Here is a 24,025-nt window from a genome sequence, read left to right as displayed (position 1 = left end):
AGCTATAGGTGCTGGGGAGGGCAGCTATGGGTGCTGAAGGGGGGGAGAAGGGGAGGGGGGAGTTTAAGCTACAGGTGTACGGGGGGGGGGCAGCCATAAATCCGCCCCGCCCCCTGCGTTCAGCCCGTGTCCCTCTTTGGCGGGGGGGGGGGCGGAGCGCAGCGCAGTTGGAGGCGGAGCCGCCCCCCCCCCCGCCCCCCCCTCCCTCCCTCCCACCAGCTCCCCCCCCACCCCCCCACCCCTCCCTCCCAGTGCACGTGCGGGGCCGCCCCCGCTCCGCGTTCCCCAACGCCGCGGTTCCGCCGCCGATGCTCCGCTGTTGTCCGGGGGGGTCCGGAGCTCCGTTCCCCCCCCCAGCGGATGGCTCGGCCCCCGGGGCTGCTCCGCACCGCGCTGCTTCTCCTCGCCGCCGCCGCCGCCTCCGCGCTCCGACGGCGCTGCGGCCCCGTGGGTGCGTACGGGGGTGGGGGGGGGGTTTGCTCCGACGGGGGGGGGTCCGGTTCGTCCCGTAGGGGGGGGTCCCAGAGCGCTGCGGTGCCCCGTGGAAGCGGATTGGGGGAGGGATTTGGGTTAGGATTAGGGTTTGGGGTTAGGGAGATACTGACCCCCCCCCCCCCCCCGCATTCAACCCCGCCGGGCGGTGGGAAGGGCGCTTGGGGGGGGGGGTCCTTGGGGTCTTGGAGGTGTGGGTTTTGTAGGGTTGTGGGGTTTTAGGGTGTGGGGTGTAGGGTGTGAGTTGTAGGGTGTGGGGTTGTAGGGTTATAGGGTCTGGGTTTTAGGGTCAGAGTTAAAGGAGCTGGATTTTAGGGTCAGGGATATAAGGTCTGGGTTCTAGGGTTGGAATTATAGGATCTGGGTTTGGGGGTCAGAGTTACAGGAGCTGGGTTGTAGGCTTTGGAGTTCTAGGGTCTGGGTTTTGGGGTCAGAGTTATAAGATCTGGGTTATAGGATTTGCAGTTACAGGGACAGGGTTCTAGGGTATGGAGTTAAAGGGTCTGGGTTATAGGGTTGGAATTATAGGATCTGGGTTTTGGAGGTCAGGGTTATAGGAGCTGGGTTTCCAGGGTTTGGAGTTCTAGGGTCTGGGTTTTGGGGTCTTGGTTCTAGGGTATGGAGTTCTAGGGTTTGGGTTTTGGGGTCAGAGTTATAGGGTCTGGGTTATAGGATTTGGAATTACAGGGACAGGATTCTAGGGTATGGAGTTAAAGGGTTGGAATTACAGGATCTGGGTTTTGGAGGTCAGGGTTATAGGAGCTGGGTTTTGGGGTTTGGAGTTCTAGGGTCAGGGCTTTAGGCTCTGGGTTTTAGGGTCAGGGCTTTAGGCTCTGGGTTTTGGGGTCAGGGTTACAGGCTCTGGGTTTTGGGGTTTGGAGTTATAGGGTCAGAATTACGGGCTCCTGAGCTCTGTGTCCTTGGTGCCGGGTGTCCGGAGGGGGGGGGAGCAGCGATCATTTTTGGGTTTTCGGCTGAGTTTTGCGGTTGGGTTCTGAGTGCTGCAGTTCCGCACCCTTCAGCTTTGGGAAACCGAACCGTTCGGGGTTCCGGGCTCCGTTTGGGTGCTGCTGCCGTCCCGGCTCAGCCCCGACAGCTGCCGGGAAGCGCCGGATCCGCGCTGACCTCTGCGGGATCGGAGCGGGGCACCGCGCTGCCCTTCGGCCCTACAAACGGCCCTATAAACGACCCGCCGCCCCACAACCCCACCCGTCCCCCAGGACCCCCCTCTCCCCCCCCCCCCACGCTGTGACCCGTGTTCTGCCCTGGCCGCGTGCCGTGGGGGGGCCGCGAGGGGGGGGGGTTTAAACAGCTGGCTCAGCAAATCCAAGTCTGTGACCGCAAATATTGACACGGCTGGGTGCAGGGAGCACCGCGGGGGGGGCGCTGGGGGGTTGTGGGGACGCCGGGGGGGTTTGAGGGGTAAAATAGGTGGGGGGGCTGCGGGGGGATTTGGGAGCAGATGGATGGGGGACACTGGGGGGCTTTGGGGGGGCATCGGGGGGCTTTGGGGACACCGGGGGGATTTGGGAGCAGATGGATGGGGGGCATTGGGGGGCTTTGGGGGGGCATTGGGGGTTTTGGGGACACCGGGGGCATTTGGGAGCAGATAGATGGGGGACACTGGGGGGCTCTGGGGGGGCATCGGGGGGCTTTGGGGACACTGGGGTGATTTGGGAGCAGATGGATGGGGGGCATTGGGGGGCTTTGGGGGGGCATTGGGGGTTTTGGGGACACCGGGTGGATTTGGGAGCGGATGGATGGGGGACACTGGGGGGCTTTGGGGACACCGGGGGGATTTGGGAGCAGATGGATGGGGGGCATTGGGGACACCGGGGGGATTTGGGAGCAGATGGATGGGGGACACTGGGGGGGCTTTGGGGGCTTCAGGGACACCAAGGGGCTTTGGGGGCAGATGGATGGGGGACGGGGGGGGTTTAGAGGCATCAGGAGGCTTTGAGGGTAGGGGACACTTTGGGGTGGATAGGGGACACGGGGGGAGGGCAGAGGACATGGGGGGGCTTCAGGGACACCAGGGGGTTGTGGGGGGCAGATGGATGGGGGATACTGGGGGTCTTCAGGGAGCAAACAGATGGGGGGTGCTGGGGGGGCATTGGGGGCATCGGGGGGTTTCAGGGTCAACGTGGGGCTCTGGGGGTAGGGGACGCTTTGGGGGGCGGATGGCTGGGGGGGCACTGGGGGGCTTCAGGGACAGCGGGGAACTTTGGGGGGGTAAGGGACAGCGGGGAGCTTTGGGGACAAGGGGCAGCGGGGGGCTTCAGGGTGTGAACGGATGAGGGACACCGGGGGGGATCTTTGGGGGCAGAGGGCGCTGAGGGGACACTTCAGAGAAGCTGTGGGGGACAGATAGATGGGAAACGCCGGGGGGGGCACCGTCTGACATTGCTCCCCCCCCCCCTCATTGCTCCCCAGCGCTGCCGCAGGACACGGTGCTGGGCCGCCCCGGTGCCAACGTGACGCTGCTGTGCCGGGATCCGGAGCCGCCCAACGGCACCGTGCTGTGGTCCGGGAGGAGGCGGGCGTTGGGGGGGGGCAACGCGCTGCTGCTGGGGGGGCTGCGGCCGGAAGACGCCGGGCGGTACAGCTGCCACCAGGGGGGTCACACGTTGCGCACCGTGCGTCTGCTGGTGGAAGGTGGGTGCGTGGTGGGGCGGCGTGGGTCCGGGTCTCCCCGCATCCTCCCCGCCCCCCCCCTTTTCCTCCAACACCTCACTGCCCCGCAGAGCCCCCCGAGCCCCCCCACGTCTCCTGCTCCCGGCGCAGCCACGACAAAGATGTGCTCTGTGAGTGGCAGCCGCGCGCATCGCCGGCTCCGGGCACGCGGGCGGTGCTGTGGATGAAGCGCAGGTGAGCTTCCCACCCCCCCATTTCCCCCCCCCATGAGCCATTCCCCATTGTGGGGAGATGTGGGGGGTTGCCTCATGACCCCCTCCCCACCTTGTGCCACATCCCTGTGCCTCCCCCCCAGATTCACAGCGGAGAACGTGACGGAGCAGCGGTGCCACTTCTACTCCGTGGCGCAGAAATTTGTCTGTCGGGTGAAGGTTCCGCCTGGCACCGAAGACACCAAAGCCCTCGTGGTGTCTGTCTGTGTCAGCAGCCGTGCAGGGAGCAGCACTGGGGAGGACCGCATCATCACCCTCAATGGCATCCGTGAGTGCCCGTCCCCGAGCCCCCCAGACCCGAAATCTTGTGGTGCCCGCATCCCCCGGCTCCTTCTCATGCTGATCCCTGAGTCCTGCGCTGCCCTGGTCCCCAAAGATCCCCAAGTCCCCAAAACCTCATGGTGCCCACATCCCCACCTCCAGTGCTGATCCCTGAGTCTGACACTACCCTGATCCCCCAAAGCTCCCCATGTCCCCATCCCTGAGCACCCAGGTCCCCAAAATCTTGTGGTGCCCCCATCTCCAACCCCTGGTGCTGAGCCCTGCGCTGTCCTGGTCCCTAAAGCTCCCCATGTCCCCATCCCCGAGCCCCCCAGACCCCAAATCTTGTGGTGCCCGCATCCCCCAGCCCCCTCCCATACTGATCCCTGAGCCCTGCACTGTCCTGATCCCCAAAACTCCCCATTCCCCCATCCCTGAGCACCCAGGTCCCCAAAATGTTGTAGTGCCCACATCCCCAACCCCTGGTGCTGAGCCCTGCACTGTCCTGATCCCCAAAGCTCCCCATGTCCCCATCCCCGAACCCCCCAGACACCAAACCTTGTGGTGCCCGCATCCCCCAGCCCCCTCCCATACTGATCCCTGAGCCCTGCACTGTCCTGATCCCCAAAGCTCCCCATTCCCCCATCCCTGAGCCCCCAGGTTCCCCAAAACCTCGTGGTGCCCACATCCCTCCCCCCTTACCCCCCCCAAGTGCTGTTCCCTGAGTCTGACACTGTCCCAGTCCCATGGTGCCCCAGTTCCTGAATCTCCACTCCCCAATCCCCCCCAGTGCTCTGTTCTCAGCCCCCATTTCTGACCCCTGAGCTCTGCACTGTCCCTGTCCCCAACCCCCCCACGTCCCACTTACTCCCTCCCCGCTCCCCAAACCCCCCCCGGTCCCGATCCCTGAGCCCTATAATGCTGTTCCCCATACTCTTGACCCCTCAGTGAAGCCGGACCCCCCCCTGAACGTGAGCGTGGAGGCAGTGGAGTTTTCCCCTCAGCGGCTGCGCGTGCGCTGGAGTTACCCCCCCTCCTGGGACCCCCGCTTCTATTGGCTGCGCTTCCAGGTGCGCTACCGACCCGAGCCGACCCCGACCTTCACCCAGGTGAGCCCAGGTGCCGTGGGATGGTGATGGTGATGGTGGTGGTGGGGGGGAGAGGGGGGGGTTGTGTATATCAGACTGCCCTATGTGTGTATGTGTGTGTCCCCCCCAACAAAAAAAAAAAAAAGGTGGACCAGGTGACGCGGCTGTGGATGGATATTGGCGATGCCTGGCGGGGCACCCGGCACGTGGTGCAGGTGAGGGCACAGGAGGAGTTTGGGCACGGAGCGTGGAGCGAATGGAGCCGGGAGGCGGTGGGCACCCCTTGGACAGGTAATGGAGGGGGGGGGGAGGGTGGGATCACGGCCCTCACCCCCCCCACACGCACAAGAGTGGGGCTGTGCTGGGGTCCCCGTGTCGCACCACCCCCCTCCTCCTACCTCACCTTGCAGAGCCCCGGGATGTCACTGAGATGGGGCCCTACAGCTCGCAGGTAGGGGGTGGTGTCATTGTGTCTCTGTGTGGGGCTGCCCCATAGAACCCCCCCCCCAAAATCCCCACTGTGCCCCCACCTCTGTCCCCTGCAGTTCCCTGCTGAGGACGATCCCTATGGCTATGGGGTCACGCTGCCACCTGAGCTCTTCAGCGATGACACCACTGATGATACCAGGGGTAAGGATGGGGCTGGGGGCTCCGTGGGGGGCTGAGACCCCCCCCAACCCCATCGCTGACCCCCACCCCACCCTGTGCTGCAGGGGCTGTGCTGGAGGCCACTGCCCGCTCCCCCACGTCCCCCTACGCCCTCCTGGTGGCGGGGGGCAGCCTGCTGCTGGCCATCGCCCTCTGCTTCGCCATAGGGATGAGGTGAGTGCCAAGGGGGGGGGGGTTGTGTGTGGGGGGGGCCACACCATCCCACTCTGACTGAGCCCCCCCACCTCCTGCAGGTACAAGCAGAGGGCACAGGCGCAGCGGGGGGCGAAGCTGGGGGGTGGGGGGCAGCACCCAATGGTACCCCTTTGCCCCCCCGGTTCCCCGCTGAGTTCCACCCCCCTGCTGCCGCCTGCCGCCCCCCCCGGGCCTCTCCATGTCACCAATTTGGATTATTTCCTCTCGGGAAAGTAAATGGGGGGGGGGAAGCAGTGCTGGCAGCTCTCCCACCCCCAGGCTGAAGCCTGGCTCAGGGTGTGCTTCCCCCCCCCCCACCCCCGTCCCATGCCCTCTTCCCACACTGGGGGCATCAACATCCCTATGGGGATGAAGCCTGGGGGGGCCCTTTTGCTGGGTCCCGGGGGGGGGGGGCAGCTCCAGGGCCACGGCCAAGCTGGAAACACTGGAGCGTGAGAACGGGGCCAGATTCAGTTCAGAGTGGCCATAGGGAAGGGCTGAGCCCCCCCTTAATGCCACGGGGGGGGGGGGTTAAAGGGTCCGGCTGGATCGGCCCCGTCCCACTGCACCGCAGAGGGGATTTGATTGTGCTGGTGAGGGGGGGGGGGGGTGCAGGTTGGGACACCCCTCCCAATAAAGGCGATGTGATTTTAACAGAGCAGCTCTTGCTTTGGGTTGGGGGGGGGGGGAAGGAGATTGGAATGGTGGGGGGGGGGGGCTGGGCACACTGTACCCTGTGCATTCCTGTGCCAAGCTGTACCATGTTATGTATGTTATGACCCCCCCCCCATACCCCCCAGTGTGCCATAGACTCCCCACTCTGTGCCATGCACCCCCCCCCCAAGTGCCCTAGATCCCCCCCCCCCAAGTGCCATAGCTCCCCAGTGTGCCATAAACCCCCCCCCAATGCCATAGCCCCATAATGGCCCATAGCCCCCCCCCCAGTGCCATAGCCCCATAATGTCCCATAGCCCCCCCCCCAATGCCATAGCCCCATAATGTCCCATAGCCCCCCCCCCCAATGCCATAGCCCCATAATGACCCATAGCCCTCCCCCCCAATGCCATAGCCCCATAATGGCCCATAGCCCCCCCCCCAATGCCATAGCCCCATAATGGCCCATAGCCCCCCCCCCCCAATGCCATAGCCCCATAATGGCCCATAGCCCCCCCCCCAATGCCATAGCCCCATAATGGCCCATAGCCCCCCCCCCCCCCAATGCCATAGCCCCATAATGTCCCATAGCCCCATAATGTCCCATAGCCCCATAATGTCCCATAGCCCCCCCCCATGCCAAGCACTGTTACTCTTTGCACCCAACTGCCTTACACTCCTCATCATGCCATGCCCCAGTGCTGTGCCATGACCCACACCCCATACTCTGCAGCTCCTACCCCCTGTGCCCCCCCCCCAACCCCCCCCCTCATGTTAAACAAGTCCCCAGAGCTGCAGCTGTGCAGGAAACCGCAGGCTGAGGGCTGCACTGTTGGGTGCTGTGGGGATGCCACACTTCCCCCCCCCCGGCCCCACGCTATAAAAAGCCCCACAGGATGCAGATGTGTGCACGGGGGGAGCCCCAATCCCAACCCTCCCAGTGGCACCCATGGGGGCCCTGTCCCCCCCCCCTCTTCCCCTGGGGCTGTTCTGCCCTCATTCTCCCGTGCCCACACATGGGCCCCATCCGGGGCTGTACCCCAGAGTCCCCCCCTCTCTCCCCCCACGGAAACTTGTCCTGGTTTCACCTGCACCCAGTGCTGCATGCAGCACACAGCCTTGTGCTGAGCCCATCCTGCACGGCCCCATGGCACCCCTGAGGTCCCCAACCACATCCCTGCCCCACTGCAGCCCCCATCCCATCCCCAGGGACCCCATCACCCCAATTCCCATTCCTGCATTCCAGCCTCTCATGTCCCATCCCTACAACAGAGCCACCCAACCCCATCCCTGCACCCCTTACTACCCCCTGCATCCTTGGGGTTCCCAGCACCCCCAGCCCTGCTCCATTGTGGCTTCCCCCTATCCTTGCTCCCCAGTCCCATCTCTGCACCCTTTGCTCCCCATCTCCCTCCATTCATCCCCAGGTCCACAGCACCCCAACCCCATCCCTGCCCCATTTTACCCGCCCATCCCAATCCCCACCTCGTTGTGGTCCTTCCAGCCCAACCCTGCACCCTCTGCCCCCACCCTATCACAATCCTTTATATCCTCGGGGTTCCCAATTCATCCGCATGCTATTGTACCCCCATCCCACCCAACTCCATACAATCCCATCCCATCCTACTCAACTCCATCCAATCCCATCCCATCCTACTCAACTCCATCCCATCCCACTCAATTCCATCCCATCCAATCCCATCCCACTCAACTCCATCCCATCCCACTCAACTCCATCCCATCCAATCCCATCCCACCCCTCCAATCCCATCCCACTCAATTCCATCCATCCCACTCAATTCCATCCCATCCCATCCCACCCCTCCCTCACATCCCATCCAATTCCATCCTATCCCACTCAATTCCATCCCATCCAATCCCATCCAACCCCTCCATCCCATCCCACTCAATTCCATCCCATCCCACTCAATTCAATTCCATCCCACTCAATTCCACTCCATCCCATCCCACCCTTCCATCCCATCCCACTCAACTCTATCCCATCCCATTCCATCCCATCCCATCCCACCCCTCCATCCCATCCCACTCAATTCCATCCATCCCACTCAGTTCCATCCCATTCCATCCCACTCAATTCCACTCCATCCCATCCCACCCCTCCATCACATCCAATTCCATCCTATCCCACTCAATTCCATCCCATCCAATCCCATCCAACCCCTCCATCCCATCCCATCCCACTCAATTCAATTCCATCCCACTCAATTCCACTCCATCCCATCCCACCCCTCCATCCCATCCCACTCAACTCCATCCCATCCCATTTCATCCCATCCCATTCCATCCCATCCCATCCCATTTCATCCCATCCCACTTCATCCCATCCCATCCCACTCCTCTCAGCCAACATCTTTATTTCACACCTCCATCACAGCTCCCGACCTCAGCGCATCCCCCACCCCAAACCAGGGAGGGGGGGACACCATCCCCTATCTTTAGTCATAGTAGGTCCGGCAGCCACTTTCACCCCATCAGATGGGGGGACGACGACGACAACACACCGTGGGACCCCCCACCCGGGGGGGGGGCAGTCCCAGCGCAGTTAATGCATCTTGCAGTGCACGGGGTGCAGCAGGGCCATGTGCTCGGCCCCTTTGAAGGGCAGCTTCTCGGTGGAGTAATAATGCACGACCTCGGGGACGCTGGCAAAGCCTCCGCTGGCCTGGTTCAGGGTGTATTTATGGTCCTTGGTCTGTGCCACCAGGATGTGCACGCAGCCTTGGCTGGTCCTGCAGGGATGAACGGGAAGGGGGGTGGTGGTGATGGTGATGGAGAAGGGGAGAAAGGGGGGGGAAAGGCTGCAGCCCCCCGATGGGCGGACGGGGAGGGGGGGGGGGGAGCTGTGGGGCCGCGTCCGCCCCTGTGTTTGTTCCAGTCCTGCTCTGATTGTTTCGGCTCCGGGGGCTCCGCTTCCTCAGGAAGGAAACGCCGCCAGCGCCGCCGACAATGAGGGTGGGAGGGGACGCTTTGCCCTCCCCCACCCCCCGGCACCGGGCAGCTCGGGGACGGCCGTGTCCCCCCGGGTTGGTGGGGAGGGGGAGGGACGACGGGACGAGGGGTGCCACTCCATCTGGGCTGTGCTCAGAATGCAGGGATTCCCACGGGGCGCCCGCTGCCCTCCATGGGGGGATCCTCGTGTGCTGGGACCCCCCCTGTCCCCGATCCCAGTGAGTAACCAGAACCCCCATCTCAGTACTGGGATTCCCATCCTTCATCCCAGTTCCACAGTCAGTCCATCCCAGGACCCCCTCCCCAGCACCAGGACTCCCCTCCCATTACCCAGATGACCACACCCAGTGCTGAGGCCACCCCAGTGCCAAGCCCCTCCCCACCTCAATATCAGGACCAGCCCATCCCACTGCCAGAACCCCCTCCCCAGTACCAAGCCCCCCCATCTCACTACTAGGACCCCCATCCCACTGTCAAGACCACCTCCATCTCATCTCAGTACCAAGTTGCCAAGATCCCCTACATCCCAATATCAGGACCCCCACCCCAATGTAAAGACCCCTTCCATCCCATCCCATCCCACCCCATTACCAAGACCCCACCTTGTCAAGACCCCTCCTATCCCAGTACCAGGATCCCCCCTTCCAGCCCACCCCATCCCATCCAATCCTATCCTGTCCCATCCCATCCCATTACTAAGATCCCCCCCTTGCCAAGATCCCCCCCCATCCCAGTACCAGGACCCCCACCCCAATGTCAAGACCCCCTCCATCCCATCCCATCCCATCCCACCCCATCCCACCCCATTACCAACCCCCCCCCCTTGCAAAGACCCTCCCATCCCAGTACCAGGACCCCCCCTTCCATCCCATCCCACCCCATCCCATCCCGTCCCATCCTACCCCATTACCAAGACCCCCCCTTGCCAAGATCCCCCACCATCCTAGTACCAGGACCCCCACCCCAGCGTCAAGACCCCCTCCCCTCCCATCCCATCCCACCCCACCCCAGTACCAATCCCCCCCCCCCCCCACCTTGCCAAGATCCCCCCCATCTCAGTACCAGGACCCCCACCCCAACGTCAAGACCGCCTCCATCCCATCCCATCCCATCCCATCCCATCCCATCCCATCCCATTACCAATACCCCCCCCCACCTTGCCAAGATCCCCCTCATCTCAGTACCAGGACCCCCACCCAGACGTCAAGACCCTCTCCCCTCCCCTCCCCTCCCCTCCCCTCCCCTCCCCTCCCCTCCCCTCCCCTCCCCTCCCCTCCCCTCCCCTCCCCTCCCCTCCCCTCCCCTCCCCTCCCTTCCCCTCCCCTCCCATTACCAATAACCCCCCCACCTTGCCAAGATACCCCCACCCCAATGTCAAGACCGCCTCCACCCCATCCCATCCCAATACCAGGACCCCCCCAGCGCCCCCCACTCACTTAAGAGCGATGGAGTACTTCCCGCTGCCGCTCTCGCTGGTGCGCACCAGGTACCCGGCTTCCTTGCACGCCTGCAGCCGGCTCTCAGCCTCAGCACGTGTGATGGCCCCGTGGTACCACCTGGGGGGGGGGGTCACGGAGGAGGGGGCTGTGAGATGCACTCAGACCCGCCCCCCTATAAACCTACCCCCCCCCCCAGCTCAGCTCGTGACCCACGGCTGCTTCTCCAGCGACACGGCGGGGTCCACGCGCTCCCCCTCGCTCTGCTCCGATGGTTTCACCATGCGTGGGGTCCAACTCTTCTGGCGCAGGTGCTGCCGTGCTGCCGCCTCCTCCCGGGGTCGCTCGGAGCCCTCGAACTGAACTGGAGTTGGGAGGGATGGATGGATGGGTGGGGGGGGGGAGGACAGCCCCCCACTGCAGCCCTGGTGTCCCCTCCCCATCCATGGATGGATGGACGGATGGATGGATGGATGGATGGACAGGGGGAGCTGAGCCCCCACTGCAGCCCTGCAGCATCTTCCCATCTATGGATAGATGGATGGATGGATGGATGGATGGATGGATGGATGGATGGATGGATGGATGGATGGATGGATGGATGGATGGATGGATGGATGGATGGGTGGATGGATGGGTGGGTGGATGGATGGATGGATGGATGGGTGGATGGATGGGTGGGTGGATGGATGGATGGGGGGAAGGACAGCCCCCCCACTGCAGCCCTGGTGTCCCCTTCCCATCCATGGATGGATAGATGGATGGATGGATGGATGGATGGGTGGATGGATGGACGGATGGACGGATGGACGGACAGGGGGAGCTGAGCCCCCACTGCAGCCCTGCAGCCCCTTCCCATCTATGGATAGATGGATGGGTGGATGGATGGATGGATGGATGGATGGATGGACGGACGGATGGGGGGAGGACAGCCCCCCACTGCAGCCCTGGTGTCCCCTCCCCATCCATGGATGGATGGATGGATGGATGGACAGGGGGAGCTGAGCCCCCACTGCAGCCCTGCAGCCCCTTCTCATCTATGGATAGATGGATAGATGGATGGATGGATGGATGGATGGATGGATGGATGGATGGATGGATGGATGGATGGATGGATGGATGGATGGGGGAAGCAGAGCCCCTACTGCAGCCCCGCAGCCCCTTCCCTTTCCACAGAAGGATGGATGGATGGGGGGGAACTGAGCCCCCAGCACAGCCCTACAGCCCCCCTCCCCATTCCTGGATAGATGGATGGGGGGAGTTGAACCCCCACTTCAGCCCCACAGCCCTCTCCCCATCCATGGATGGATGGACAGATGGATAAATGGGTGGACGGGCGAAACTGAGCCCCCACTGCAGCCCTGCAGCCCCCTCCCCACTATGGAAGGATGGATGGATGGATGGATGGCGAGGAGCTGAGCCCCCACTGCAGCCCTGCAGCCCCCTCCCCATCCAGCTCTTACCCGACAGTGCCTTCACAATTTGCTCCTTCTTCCACTCCCAGGGCTGCTCGTACTCAGCTGCCGGCCGCTCATCAGCCCCAGGTTCATAGGGGGTGTCGTAGAGCTGTGGCCCCCGCCCCACCGCCTCGCTGCCCCCCCCGACCTTCTTAGCCACCTCCGTTTTGCCCCCCGCCTCATCCAGCAGCAGGAGGGCCTTCACCAGGGGGTCCTTGGAGCCACGGCGGCGGACCTCTGTGGGAACAGAGGGTGTTGGGTTGGGGAGGGGGCCACACACCCCCCCCCTTCTCATTGACACCTCATGACCCGTAACGCATGGGGCCGGGAGGGGCAGGAAGGCGCCCATCCCCGCGGCGCCCGGTCGCCGTCCCGCTGTCGCTGGCGCCGGGATCCCAGAGGAAGCGGGGCTGCAGGATGCTACACCCCACACCCCCACCCCGGGACACCCCCTACGCTCTGCCCCCCCCCCCCCACCTCCAAATACCCCCTCTGCCCAAATAGCCCCCTCCGCCCCATTTGGCCCCACGGCTGCCCCGCACGGAAAAAAGCCATCAGCAGCAAATCCTTTATTCCCTGCTTCCGGCCGACTCAGTTCCTGTTATTCTGTCCGACTGCGGCGCCCCTGGGTGGAGTGGGGGGCACAGCTTGGAGGTGGGGGGACACTGAGCCAAGGGGTCCCCATGGGGCGTGGTGACAACGGGACCCCTCAAGGCATGGCCTTCTGCTGCATCCTGGCCATGAGTGCTGCCGGTGGCACCGGGCTTTGTGCCGTGGGGCAGCAGCGTGGCACACACCTTATCACGAGGAGCAGTGCAGGAAATGGGAGAGCAGCTTTCCTGTTCCCAAAGCTCCGCGCCGGGTGGGTCCCCGGCTGACGGCCCCACGGTGCTGCATGGTGCCAGCGGTGCAGCACGGCATGGCATGGGGTATCAAGGCACACCGTGGCACATGGGGGCACGCCAAGTCATATCATGGCACACTAAGGCACATGATGGCAATCGTGGCACATCAGGACACATCACGGCACACCATGGCACAGCACAGCACACCAAGTCATATCATGGCACACTACGGCACATCATGGCACACCAAATCATATCATGGCACGCTATGACACATCATGGCACGCTACGGCACATGACGGCACACTATGGCACATGATGGCACACTATGGAGCATGATGGCAATCAGGGCACACCGAGACACACCATGGCACACCATGGCACACCATGGCAGGCCAAATCACACCACGGCACAGCACGGCACACACCTGTGATCATCTGCTGTGCGTCGTAGGGCTCCATGTAGCCATCGTTCTCCCCCAGGCGCTCGGCATCCCGCTGCCCTTTGGTGCGTTTGGCATCATAGGGGTCGGCGTAGTCCTCCAGGATGATGACCTGGGGGGGGGACAAGGGGGGCCCAGGGATGCTGTCACTGCTTGGCTCCTGGATGTGCCCAGGTGGGATGGCAGCCACCCCCCCCAGCACCCGGTGTAGGGTGTGTGTTGGCTACGAGTGGCACTGTTGGGTGGGAGCAGCGCCCACCCCGGGGGTCAGTGGGGGGGTCCTCGGGGCCATCTGGAGGTAGTGGAGGACAAACCCAAAGGGCATTGCTTGAGGACACAGCCCTGTCCCCATGGCCACTGCTGCCAGCACCCTATTCCTGTTCCCAGCAGAGCTCTATGGGAACATTGATTTAACGGGTCAGTGGGGTCAGGGGACGACAGAGGGGAGAAAACTGCGATGGGGGGATTTTGAATTTGGGCTCAGCCGAGCCGGGGGGGGGGGGGTGCCACGATCCCACCCTACCCCACAGCCCTCCCATTACCGTCTCCGTTTTGGGGCTCTTGCCCTTCTCCTCGGGCACGGGCCCGGTGCTGGGGTAGCCTTTGGGGTTTTTCTCGTGAGCTTCCACTTTGATCAGGCGGTTGATGTACGTCCCGCAGCTCCGGGGGGGTCCCTCTGCCGCGACCCCCTCCACCTTCGAGTTTTTGCGCATCCTCCCGGCGGCGGCTTGCAGCAGTCCCTGCAGGTTGTCCCGAGACAGACGGCCGCCCCCATCCTTGCCGGCCCCGGGGGGGTTCACGGCCCTGCAGCCCCCAACCTCCGCCGCCGAGTTTTTGCGGCTTTTCCCCGGCGGTGCCCCCCCGGGCGGTTCGTTGCCCCCCAGGCTTTTACGGGCGGTGCCGCCCGGTTTGTTCGGTCGCGCTTTCTCCGAGCCCGTCCTCAGGTTGGAGGGGAACTCCTTGAACCATTTGGCCGCCATAGGGCCGGGGGCGCGCCCCCCCCGGGGCCGGCGGTGGGGTCAGGGCCAGCGCAGCTCTCCCCCCGCCCCGAGCACCGGGGGCCGCTCCGAGCTTCCCTCGCCCCGACGGGGAAAGGGTTCGGCGGTGCCCCCGGAGGACGGGGGCGGAGGGGGGGGTCCGGGCTCTGCTCCAGCGATGGGCGCGGGGGGGGCTCCGAGCGGCTCCAGCCCCGGGCGGGGGCGGAGGGGGGGTCCTCGATCGGTTCTCCGGGGCAGCTCCGCGCTGATCGCCCCTCGAAGGCGGCCGAGGCCGTCGCGGCTCCGCGGTGGGGGCGATCCCCGGGGGTGCGGCTCGGTCACGCCGGCCCGGGGGGCCCCATGCGGCGGCGGCGGGACGGGACCGGACGGGACGGGACGGACGGACGGAGCCCGGCGGGGCTGGAAGCGGCCGGAGGGGTGGGGGTGGGGGGGCGGTGGGGCCGGAGCTCCCGCCCAGATCCGGAGGGGGCGGCCCCGGGGGGTGGCGGGGATCGGGTCGGGCCCGATGGGGCGGCTCTGCGCGGAGCACCGCGGAGCGACACGAGGGGTCCCCGTCCGGTGAAGCCGAATGAGGTCTGGGGCAGAGCGGGTGGGGACGGCAGGATCACCGATTCGACCCCATGATCCCCCCCACAGACCCTGTGCACTGGAATTGCGCATAGACCCCATGCACTGACCCCAAGGACACTGCACGCTGACCCCCAAGCACTGAATCTGCACACAGACCCCTGCGTGCAGCCCCTGACCCCACACCTGCTGCAGCTCAGCCCCATTGCTGCCCAGCGCTGCGACCACTGCAGAAAATCCCACCCTGTTCGGATCCCTATGGGGCTGGGAGCCGGGCTGTGGGGCTCCGAGCTGGGCGCAGGGAGATCCCCACAAGGCTCAGTGTTTGAGGGCTCTGCAGCACTGGGGTAGGAGCTGTGGGGCTGAGCATCCTTTCAGCTGCTGGGCAGCGTTCAGCCCCAATTGCAATGCTCATTAAATCAGTGCAGCTGTGCTGAACCCAGCATCACTCCAGTGCTCCCAGTGCACCTCCTGGGCTCCAGGTTGTCCCCAGTGCAGCGAGCAGAGCTGGGCTCCATCCCCGTTACCTCCCAGGGGGTCACGAGTGGGACCCCCTGAGCTCCCTCAGCCCCTCACACAGCAGCCCCAACACTCAGCTTCTCCTTCCAGCAGAGGGATTCCAGTTCCTCCCCAGGATGGGACTTTGCACTTCTCCTTGGAGGGCTCCTCAAGGTTCCTGGCACCCCTTTCTCCTCCTGCCCTACAGCAAAGCGCTTAAAAATAGCCCCTGGCAGTGCCCTGCCACCGCTCCTCATTAACCTCCCCTCAGCCGTGTCTTTCAAGGCTCAAAGTAGGGCAAAGGGGTAATGAGCAGAGCAGCTGCCAGATGAGATAAAACTTCTTCTGAGAGCCTTTGATTTCCTCATCGCTTTTATTCAAACACCACGAATTAGCACTGATGGGCTGGCTGTGATGCTAATGAGTCAGCGATGCCCCTCCAGCCCAGGACTCGCATCAGAAAAGCTGCAGCACCCTGAGCTCCCTTCCCTTCCTTCCAGGACCCTGGGCCCTTCCTTTCCTTCCTTCCTTCCTTCCTCCCAGGACCCTGAGCTCCCTCCTCTCCTTCCTTCCAGCATATAAGGCTCAAGGAGGGTGGGATGTGGGCACAGATGGAAAAAGGCAGTAGGAACTCCTCAGTCACCCACAAAGAAGGGTTTTCTCCTTCCGAGAAGGTTGCTCCAGACATCCCTGCTTGGTTCCACTCACAGCTGTGGCCATTTCTCTATCCCCATCCTTATCCCCACCCCAGCTGCCCCAGGTACAATGCAGCAGCTTGGGAAAAATAAATACTAGACCACTAACCTTCAAATTAACAAACTGTAATTTTTCTCCAAAGATACATTTTCCATACACATCCATCATACACTGTAACAAAAAAAAGCAGTGTACATGAAATAAGAAAATAAATTAAATCCATAGCATAGGTAAGGAGGACGCTCTAGACTGGAGTAGAGTCGAAAGTTTCCAGCGATACAAGAGGCTCAAAAGTTTGTTTTAATAAGAATGCCTGCTAACAAGGGTCCAGCAAGTGTTTTAGGTCAGTCCAACTGCTTAAACAGTTTTCTTTTAAAGTTTATAACAGCCATTATTGTCCTGCAACAGGCAGAGCTATTATATCCTGGGAGAAAGCCGGAGAGGCGTGGTAAGATCCGAGTACAGCATTTGGGAGTGAGCAGATGGGTCCTGCAGTGTCTGTGCTAGCCATCCTCCTTGGGTGGTGTGTACCAGCCTGAAAAAAGGAACACAGATGGGTGAGGGATGTGGCCTGCACAGGAATGCGAAACCCTACAACCTGGAAATCCCCAGCAGGAAATGTCACAGCACAAATATGCTGAGCTTCACTTCCATAGGGCTCAGGACACGCACTACACCTGCCCAGGGGGGGCACCCAGCTTACTGGGGTGCTTTCCCTCCGTGTTATTCCACACCTAATGGTGCCACATGGTTCTCGAGCAGCAAAGAGAAAGGCACACCCCATTCCCTCAAGCCTTACCATTCTTCTCATGGATCTGAACCAGGGATTTGTAGGACTGCTGTGCTCTTGTCAGGCTGTACTGATTCTGCAAGGGAAGTCGGGGTGACACTCAGTTCAAAGCAGCTTGCAGGCTTTTCCCACACCAACCATGCTGACACGTGGCTGGCTGCCTTCTCACTTGCACCAGCCCCTCCAAACCACTTTTTAGCTCACTCAATGCAGAGGATATTCCCCAGATGCCCACCCTCTCCTTCCCAAAGACTCCTAGGGCTGCAGCACACCCACAGAAACCTCTTGCATGGACTCTCCTGCCCCCAAACACCCACAGGGATTGATCAGAGCAGAGCAGTTTTGTTCTTCCTGAGCCCTGCCTGCCTGCCCCACGCTGGGCCTTACCTTATTGGCTCCAAATTGCACTCGTGCTTTCCCTTTCACCAGAGTTGCACTGATCTGCATGATCACAGACTCGATGGAGTATGCACTGCTCCAGCCCTGTGGGACAGAGCACACACAGCAGAGAGATGAGCGTGGATGGGAGCGTGGGCTGAGCTTCCCAGAGGCAGAGGAAGGGCTTCTCCAAGCCCTATGCAGGCAGCAGAAGCTCTCAGCTGCTGGCAGGAGCAAGATTTGGCTGCCAGAAGGGTGAGAGCAGCTACCCAGGAACCAGGCTTTGAGCTCTGGGACTCACCTGTTTGGTAAGCAGCTCCATGCAGATGGCACCACCACCCAGGACATACCTTGGGGGAGGAATATGGACAAAGTTATGTCAGAGATGGATGCAGCCTCGCCCACCCCCTGTTCTGCAGGTGAGCTGTTTGCTCAAACAAACGAAAAAACCCCAAATAAAACCAAACCAAAAAACAAACCACCACCAAAGCCGAAAGAAAGCAAGAAAAACCATCTGCCAACACTGACCACACTTCCCAGGAAGGCTGCAAAGTAACAGCTACACAGTGCTCCCCACTCTCATGAAAACTACCCCAGGAAGCAGAGCTAGAGACCTCTGTGAGTAGAACCAAAGCCACTTACCCCCCTGACAGCACTGGGGACACAACCCTTACAAATGGTGGATCGAAAGGAAAGTTATCCTGGAACAAGAGAAGGGAAGCACATTGAGAAACGTCTTCTCTGGTGGCTGAGGGCAGCAGGCGTGCATTGAGGACGCCGGGTTTGGGAAACCTTACTTTAAAGGAGAAGTTTAGGAGGATGAAATCTGTTCCTTCTTTTTCTTTGAGGATCTGGAGATCGTTGTGCAAAGCGCTATCCTCGTCAACCCTGTTGGAAGGAAAGCCCAAAGGCTCAGAGTGGAGGTGATGCACATCAACTCAGCCACGCTCGCTGCCAGTCGGAGCCCAGAGCTCCCATACCTGCACAACCCGGCTGCCACGGGGGCCCTGGGGTTCACACCCAGAGGGCAGTGACAGCATGCGCTGCCAGCATTCTGCTCCCGGTTTCCAGAGAAGACCATCACACCCTTTTTGCATGCCAGCTTAAAAATAAAGACCGCCCGGCCCAAGGGAAAGGCAGCACTGGTGTCTGGAGGGTGTGAGAGCTCGGGGTTTTGCCTGATGCACCTCTTCCAGGACTCTAGGAACAGCAGACAGACTTGCAGAGCCCTCAGATTAGCTCATCTTTCTCTGGAGAGAAGTCAGCTGCCCATAAGACTAAGAGGTCAAGCCAATCTCTGCCCTGCTCACTGCCCCCTGCTCACTGGGGATGTTTTGGTCCCACTACCAAGAATCCACCATCCCAAACCGTGCCACCTACTTCAGGAGTTTGACGTTCCAATCGTACAGGCTGTCATTCACTAGTTCAACTGCATAGTATCCTGCAAGGCAAAAAGTGAGTCAGAAGAGGGGGGGACCAGACAGGGGGACGAGCCACCACCCAGACTGCAAATCCCCTCAGCCCTGCAGCACACCCTCAGCCTGGCACAGACTGTCCTGCAAAGAAACCATCGTGATGTGGGCACTTCTATCGCTCCTTACTGAGCCACAGCATCCCAAAACCTGAGACTCTGCCCACGACAGCTGAGCACACAGCGAAGGATCCATCCCTGAGGCCCACCAGGTGCTACCCTGAAGGACAAGAGAAGCCCTGGGCTTACAGGGATCACGGTACTCACCGCCCTTGAAACTTGGTGATCTGTAAATATCCCTGAGCTCCTTCATTAGCCGGTCAGTGGCCTGCACAGACCCAGACACTGCACCCTGCAAGGAATCAGGAGGGGAGAAGCTGCACTGTTATGCTGTTCTCACCACGACCAATGCCCAGACCACATGTCCTACCCAGCCCCCACACCAGACCTCGCCATGCCCTCTCTCTCTCTCTCTCAAGTTTTCCCTTTTCTCTCTGCATCAACTTCCCTTGCCTCAAACAAACACATCACTCACATAGTAGAGAGCTGCTTTTGCTGCAGCTGCACGAGACATCAGCCCAGGAGCATAAAACACAACCCACCACACTTCACCACGGCCAGAGGTGAGGCCCAGCTCCTGGGGGCACAGGGGATCCCCAAACCCTGCTGCAGGAAGGCTTCCTGAAGCCTGGAAGCACCTCTCCAGCTTCTCTGCATTACCCTCAGCCACCCCCAAGAGCCACTGCTGTACCCGTGGCCAGAGCTGGCCCCTCTGACTCAGGCCCCTCTGCCTCCCCAGCCCTCCCACCCCCTGGGAGGCACGTACATTTAAGTAATCTTGCCTCTGGTTCTTTTTTATTTTCTCTAAAATGGCCAGATTTTCCTTCCCAATGCCTTCATCCTCCGTTTTCCTTCCATCTGCTGGCTCTTCTTCTTTCATCTCATAGTGGTCCAAGTCTTCGGTGTCCTGAGAGGGGGAGAGGAGAGATGGCACCAGACCCACCTCACTGCTCCCTGCTCTAAGTGCAGAGACGTGTGGTTGGAATCCTTTGGGCTGAGGGATCCCAAGCACAAGCACTTTGTGGAAGAGAAGACTTGAGCACAAGGCCTGGACACGCTCAGTGAGGAAGCTTCAGGCACCAGGCTCCGTCCTGTGCCAAAGCCAGCAGGCAGACAGGCACACTTCCCTTTCCAGATTTAAATTGGGCTCACACAAGCTCTTTGTTCACTGAGTTCTTCTCTGCCAAGTCTCACGCCTGGTTATAATTAGCCATTAATCTTACAGATGCTCCCCAATGAGCTGAAGAGAGCTGCACATTGGCTCCAGCAGCCCCGTGCCATGTTTCTGGAGGCTGGAACAAAGCGTGGGCGCTGCTGCTGGGCAGGATTATCCCCGCTCTGTGGATGCTCAGAACAAACACGGGTCACCAGGAGCACAAGAACAGACTCACAAAACCCACAGGACGTTTTCCTCTCAAAGAGAGGTCACATTTCACAGCGTATCTGGAGGCTTTTCTACACCAGCTCAGCTCTCGCTCTGTTCCCAGTGCTCTCCCCAGCAAGGGCAGAAGCTCTGCCCCTCATCCCCTTCCACAACAGCATCCGTTGGGCTGACGTGTGCAATGCCACATCAGCAGAAAACAGTTGCAGCAATCAGGGAGCGCTGCAGCCATCACTTTTTGCAGCACAGCAGCCACTGCCACAGCATCAGCGTGCTGAGTTGGGCTGCCTGCAAATGGCTGCGGATACACAGAGCTCCAGTATTGGTATTAAATCCTCTGAGCAAGTGTTTTTGCTTCAGCCTCTCCGGGCTAGCTGCTGCTATTCTGGAAAAGCAGCACTTTGGGAAGGGCTTTGACATTTTTAGACCAGCACAAAGGGAAAATAGATCCTCCCAGAAAATCCCTCGAGTGGATTAACCTGTATATAATGCATCTCTGCAACAGGGCACAGCTCTGCTGCTCTGCTCTCCCGACACAGCCCAGCAAGAAACCTTTGCTCTCCACGACAGCGCAGCCTGCTGCACAAAGCAAGCTGTTAGCAGAGAGCACAAGGGGGCAACACTTCTTGCTAACTCACTTCCTGAGGGCTTCTTCCCCAGCTTACAGGAGCACAAGGATTTACACACTGCAGATTTGCCCAGAAGCAGCGAGCTTGCAGACAAGTTACGCGTGGTAGCAGTTTAAACCTCCACGTTTTCTCAAGGGACCTTTGTAAAAGCCTCACTTTAGCAAGATATTCACTTGGCTAAAAGCCCAACAAGTGCTTGGCTGCTGCCAAGTGACCTGCCCTCTGGTTCTGCAGCACTCTGAGGTGCACAGACCTCAGGCACCCGAGGAGAAGTGCATCGCACGACGTCACCATGGAGATTTCAAGATTATTCCACCCACTTCTAGAGATCTCTAAACCACAAACCAAACAACCGGAGCCTGTGGGTTTTTCAGCGTGATATTCTCAGCCTGCAGTGAAGCATGGCTGCCTCTGCCTCTGTTGCCAATTATCTCCCTCACACGCCGAGCCATCCCACCTCATCTTCTCTGCATGAGTCCAATTCCCACCGTGTGGCTCTCCTGCCAGCGATGGCAACTCAGCCCCACACACACATCCCAGAAATCAAATTACTTGTGAGGAAATTTCAGACTCCAAAGCACGGCAGCACAAACTGAGAACCCACCTGAGGGGCTCTGACCTCAGCTCATTTACCTGCCCTCAGAGGTCACTGCTGCAGTCCTTCGTGTTTTGCCAACCCACCACTCCCTGCTCGGTGACCAGGATTTGGGTGCACAGCAGGAAAATGCTGAGAATAAACAAATTTTATACAAAACTGGCTCCAATGGGCTCTTGTCCTGTCTGGCCTCCTCCAGCTTCACCCAAACACAACCTCTGGGCCTCAGCACCTCTCACAGATATCTCACAGCTGCCTGGTACATAGCAAGGAGGCACTTACCTCTGGCATCTCTTCATCTTCCTCTTCAGAGGACACCTCTTCCTGCGTGCTCTGCGAGGACAAAAATCACATTGTGAGCTTCCTCTGGCAATGCTCCCCTGCTTTCCAGGACGCTTCTGAGGTGAGATTTACACACAGAAGCAATTTAAAAGTAGAACAAAGCCGAGAACCTTTATAGGTTATAAACCTGAGCAGCTCCAGAGGAACAAGGTGAGGGAAACGAGGTGAGTTAGAAGAAATCAGACAAGAAACATCTCAAACAATTCCAGGCATTAAACTGGAGGATAAAGCTGAGCCAACCCAGGCACCAAGGGAGAAGAGACAGACCCTCACCTGCTGCAGCCCTCCTTCAGGGTAAGGAAGCCTCAGCCTCTAAAACAACGCAGCTCCCAAAATGAGCCTAGAAATCCTCATCCTGAGTTCCTCACCTGTTCTGCCGGCAGAGGTTGGTCCAACATTTCCACATCAGGATGCTGGGGGAGGTTGTAGAGTTTGCACAGGTCTGAAATTATTCGCTTCAGGTGCTGCAGAAGCTGGGCAGAGAGCAGAAGGGTGTCAAAGAAACACAGCAGCACAGGGAGCTGAGCCTCAGCCATCCCCAGCACTCCCACCTCCCCCCTCCCAGGCGAGCAAAGAACCCACAGATGCTCTTTCCTGTCCTCCAAGCTCAGCAGGATAAAATCCCAAGTAAGAATGCATGGGAAGGCACACTGACAGGAGTCAGAGCTGCCGATGCTGCGATTCCTAAACCCTCTGTGGGAGCAGAGCCCACCTCAGCAGGTTCAATGCTGACACTATAAGCAGCCGTGCCCCCCATCCCTCCCCACCAGCACCTCTCACCAGCGTATTTCCTTTCCTGACTTCCACCAGCCTCTCCAGGATAGCTGCCAGGTTGGGATCATCCGACTCCACGGACCAGATGGGGGGAACAGCTGGATAAGACTCCTGGAAAGAAGGAGAAGGGGCTGAGCATCGTAAAACCCCCAACCCCATCGCACTGCTCTGACAGCTCAGGAGGAGCTCAACGTGATCTCAGCACCGAGGAGCATTCGGTGGGGGCTGAGAGAGGGGCTCACACCGATAACTCCTGGTGCTGCTCCTCACGCAGGGCTGGAAGCGTCGTAGGAAAAGCTTCCACTCACACTGCCATTACCGGGGTGCTCCTCCAGAGAACCCCGAGCTCCCCGTATTGGAGCAACAACCCTCGGGAAGCTCCGTGGGTGGCGGTGAGCGAACCCAGAGCCCAACCCGGCCTGGGCATCCCTCAAACGCCCCACCTCCGCGTGGCCAAAGCCGCCCTCGGTGCTGCACAACCCACCCCCCCCCGAGCCCCGCGGCTCCCCCAGGCCGCTGCCCAACGGCGTTCGGTGCCGCCCCAGCCCCGACACGCGGCCCAGCCCGGCCCCGTTTAACCGCCCGCCCGGCCCTCACCGTGATGTTGCAGTGGATGCGGACGGGACCCGGCGGCGGCCCTCGGGAAGCGGAACCCCCGGCCCTGGCGCCCGCCCCCGGCACGAACTCGCAGCTGATCTCGTCCGGGCAGGCGCTGCCGATACGGAACCGCTCGTGGCCGCGGTGAAAGATGGACTCGAGCAGCCGCAGCTCCCGTTTCAGGAGCCGCCCGGCCGGGGCCGCCGCCGCCAGCCCGGCCCCGCTCCGCCCGGTTCCCCCCGCCGCCGCCTGCGACCCCGCCGCCTCCTCCGCCCCCGCCCGCTGCATCTTCCCATGGAGGGACCCGCTCCGCCCCGACGGCCCCGGGCCCCGCCGCAGACCCCGGAGCCGGCCCAAGATGGCGGCGGGATGGCCCCGCGCGCCGGAAGTGACCCCTCCCGCCGCGAGCGGAAGGGGCGGGGACAATCGCCGGAAGCGCCGGCGTGAGAAGAGGGGCCGTGCCGAGCGCCGGAAGTGACGCATCGCAGCGGCGTGGAGCGGAGGGAGGGGCGGAAGAGGGGGCGGGGCTCGGTGCGCCTGGAGGGGGAGGGGCCAACAGCGCCGAGGGGCGGGGCTTGCGGATTGGGGGGCGGGGCCAGAGGGGGGCGGGGCCTGGGGCGTCCCGGTTTGGGGGTCCCGGAGGTCGGTGCTCCCGGTTCGGGCGGGGTCCTCCCGAGCGTCCGGGTCTGAGCGGAGCGGAGCGGGTGCACGTTCTCCCCCGGATCCAGCCGGTACCGAGCCAGCACAGAGCGGGGGCGGCTACGGGGAACACCGGGAGCTGCACGGTTCCCTCCCGGTTCCCGGTGTTCCCCCAACTCCCCATCCCGGTGCTCCCGGTGGCGGCGGGGCGGGGG

General features: G+C 61.5%; 3 protein-coding genes across 3 annotated transcripts; 1 reads left to right on the top strand and 2 right to left on the bottom strand.

Annotated features, from left to right (window-relative positions):
- The first annotated feature begins 242 nt into the window (after nt 1-242).
- Nucleotides 243-6,244, top strand: IL6R (interleukin 6 receptor). Its single transcript, XM_090126973.1, has 10 exons — nt 243-451; nt 2,926-3,147; nt 3,237-3,360; nt 3,482-3,666; nt 4,608-4,768; nt 4,894-5,038; nt 5,158-5,198; nt 5,293-5,377; nt 5,461-5,569; nt 5,650-6,244. The coding sequence occupies exons 1-10, from the start codon at nt 361-363 to the stop codon at nt 5,825-5,827; spliced, it is 1,341 nt and encodes a 446-aa protein (XP_089983099.1). The 5' UTR covers nt 243-360; the 3' UTR covers nt 5,828-6,244.
- Nucleotides 6,245-8,607: 2,363 nt separating this feature from the next.
- On the bottom strand, nt 8,608-14,805 carry SHE (Src homology 2 domain containing E). Its single transcript, XM_031606435.2, has 6 exons — nt 13,938-14,805; nt 13,381-13,507; nt 12,114-12,344; nt 10,867-11,014; nt 10,651-10,770; nt 8,608-8,994 (listed from the first exon to the last, which is right to left on the bottom strand). The coding sequence occupies exons 1-6, from the start codon at nt 14,373-14,375 to the stop codon at nt 8,808-8,810; spliced, it is 1,251 nt and encodes a 416-aa protein (XP_031462295.1). The 5' UTR covers nt 14,376-14,805; the 3' UTR covers nt 8,608-8,807.
- A 1,458-nt stretch (nt 14,806-16,263) lies between these two features.
- Nucleotides 16,264-23,510, bottom strand: UBE2Q1 (ubiquitin conjugating enzyme E2 Q1). The gene is made up of 13 exons (XM_031606428.2): nt 23,172-23,510; nt 22,581-22,685; nt 22,169-22,273; nt 21,741-21,791; nt 19,620-19,760; nt 19,061-19,145; nt 18,703-18,763; nt 18,120-18,210; nt 17,965-18,023; nt 17,624-17,672; nt 17,332-17,427; nt 16,954-17,020; nt 16,264-16,689 (listed from the first exon to the last, which is right to left on the bottom strand). Exons 1-13 carry the CDS (start codon nt 23,457-23,459, stop codon nt 16,658-16,660), a joined length of 1,230 nt encoding a protein of 409 aa, XP_031462288.2. The 5' UTR covers nt 23,460-23,510; the 3' UTR covers nt 16,264-16,657.
- Nucleotides 23,511-24,025: the final 515 nt, after the last annotated feature.

Source organism: Phasianus colchicus, chromosome 30 (assembly GCF_987193195.1).
Source record: "Phasianus colchicus chromosome 30, bPhaCol1.hap1.1, whole genome shotgun sequence".
Classification (NCBI taxonomy): Eukaryota; Metazoa; Chordata; class Aves; order Galliformes; family Phasianidae; genus Phasianus; species Phasianus colchicus.
Note: the sequence above shows the minus strand (reverse complement) of the source record. Positions and strands in the feature narration are given on the sequence as shown.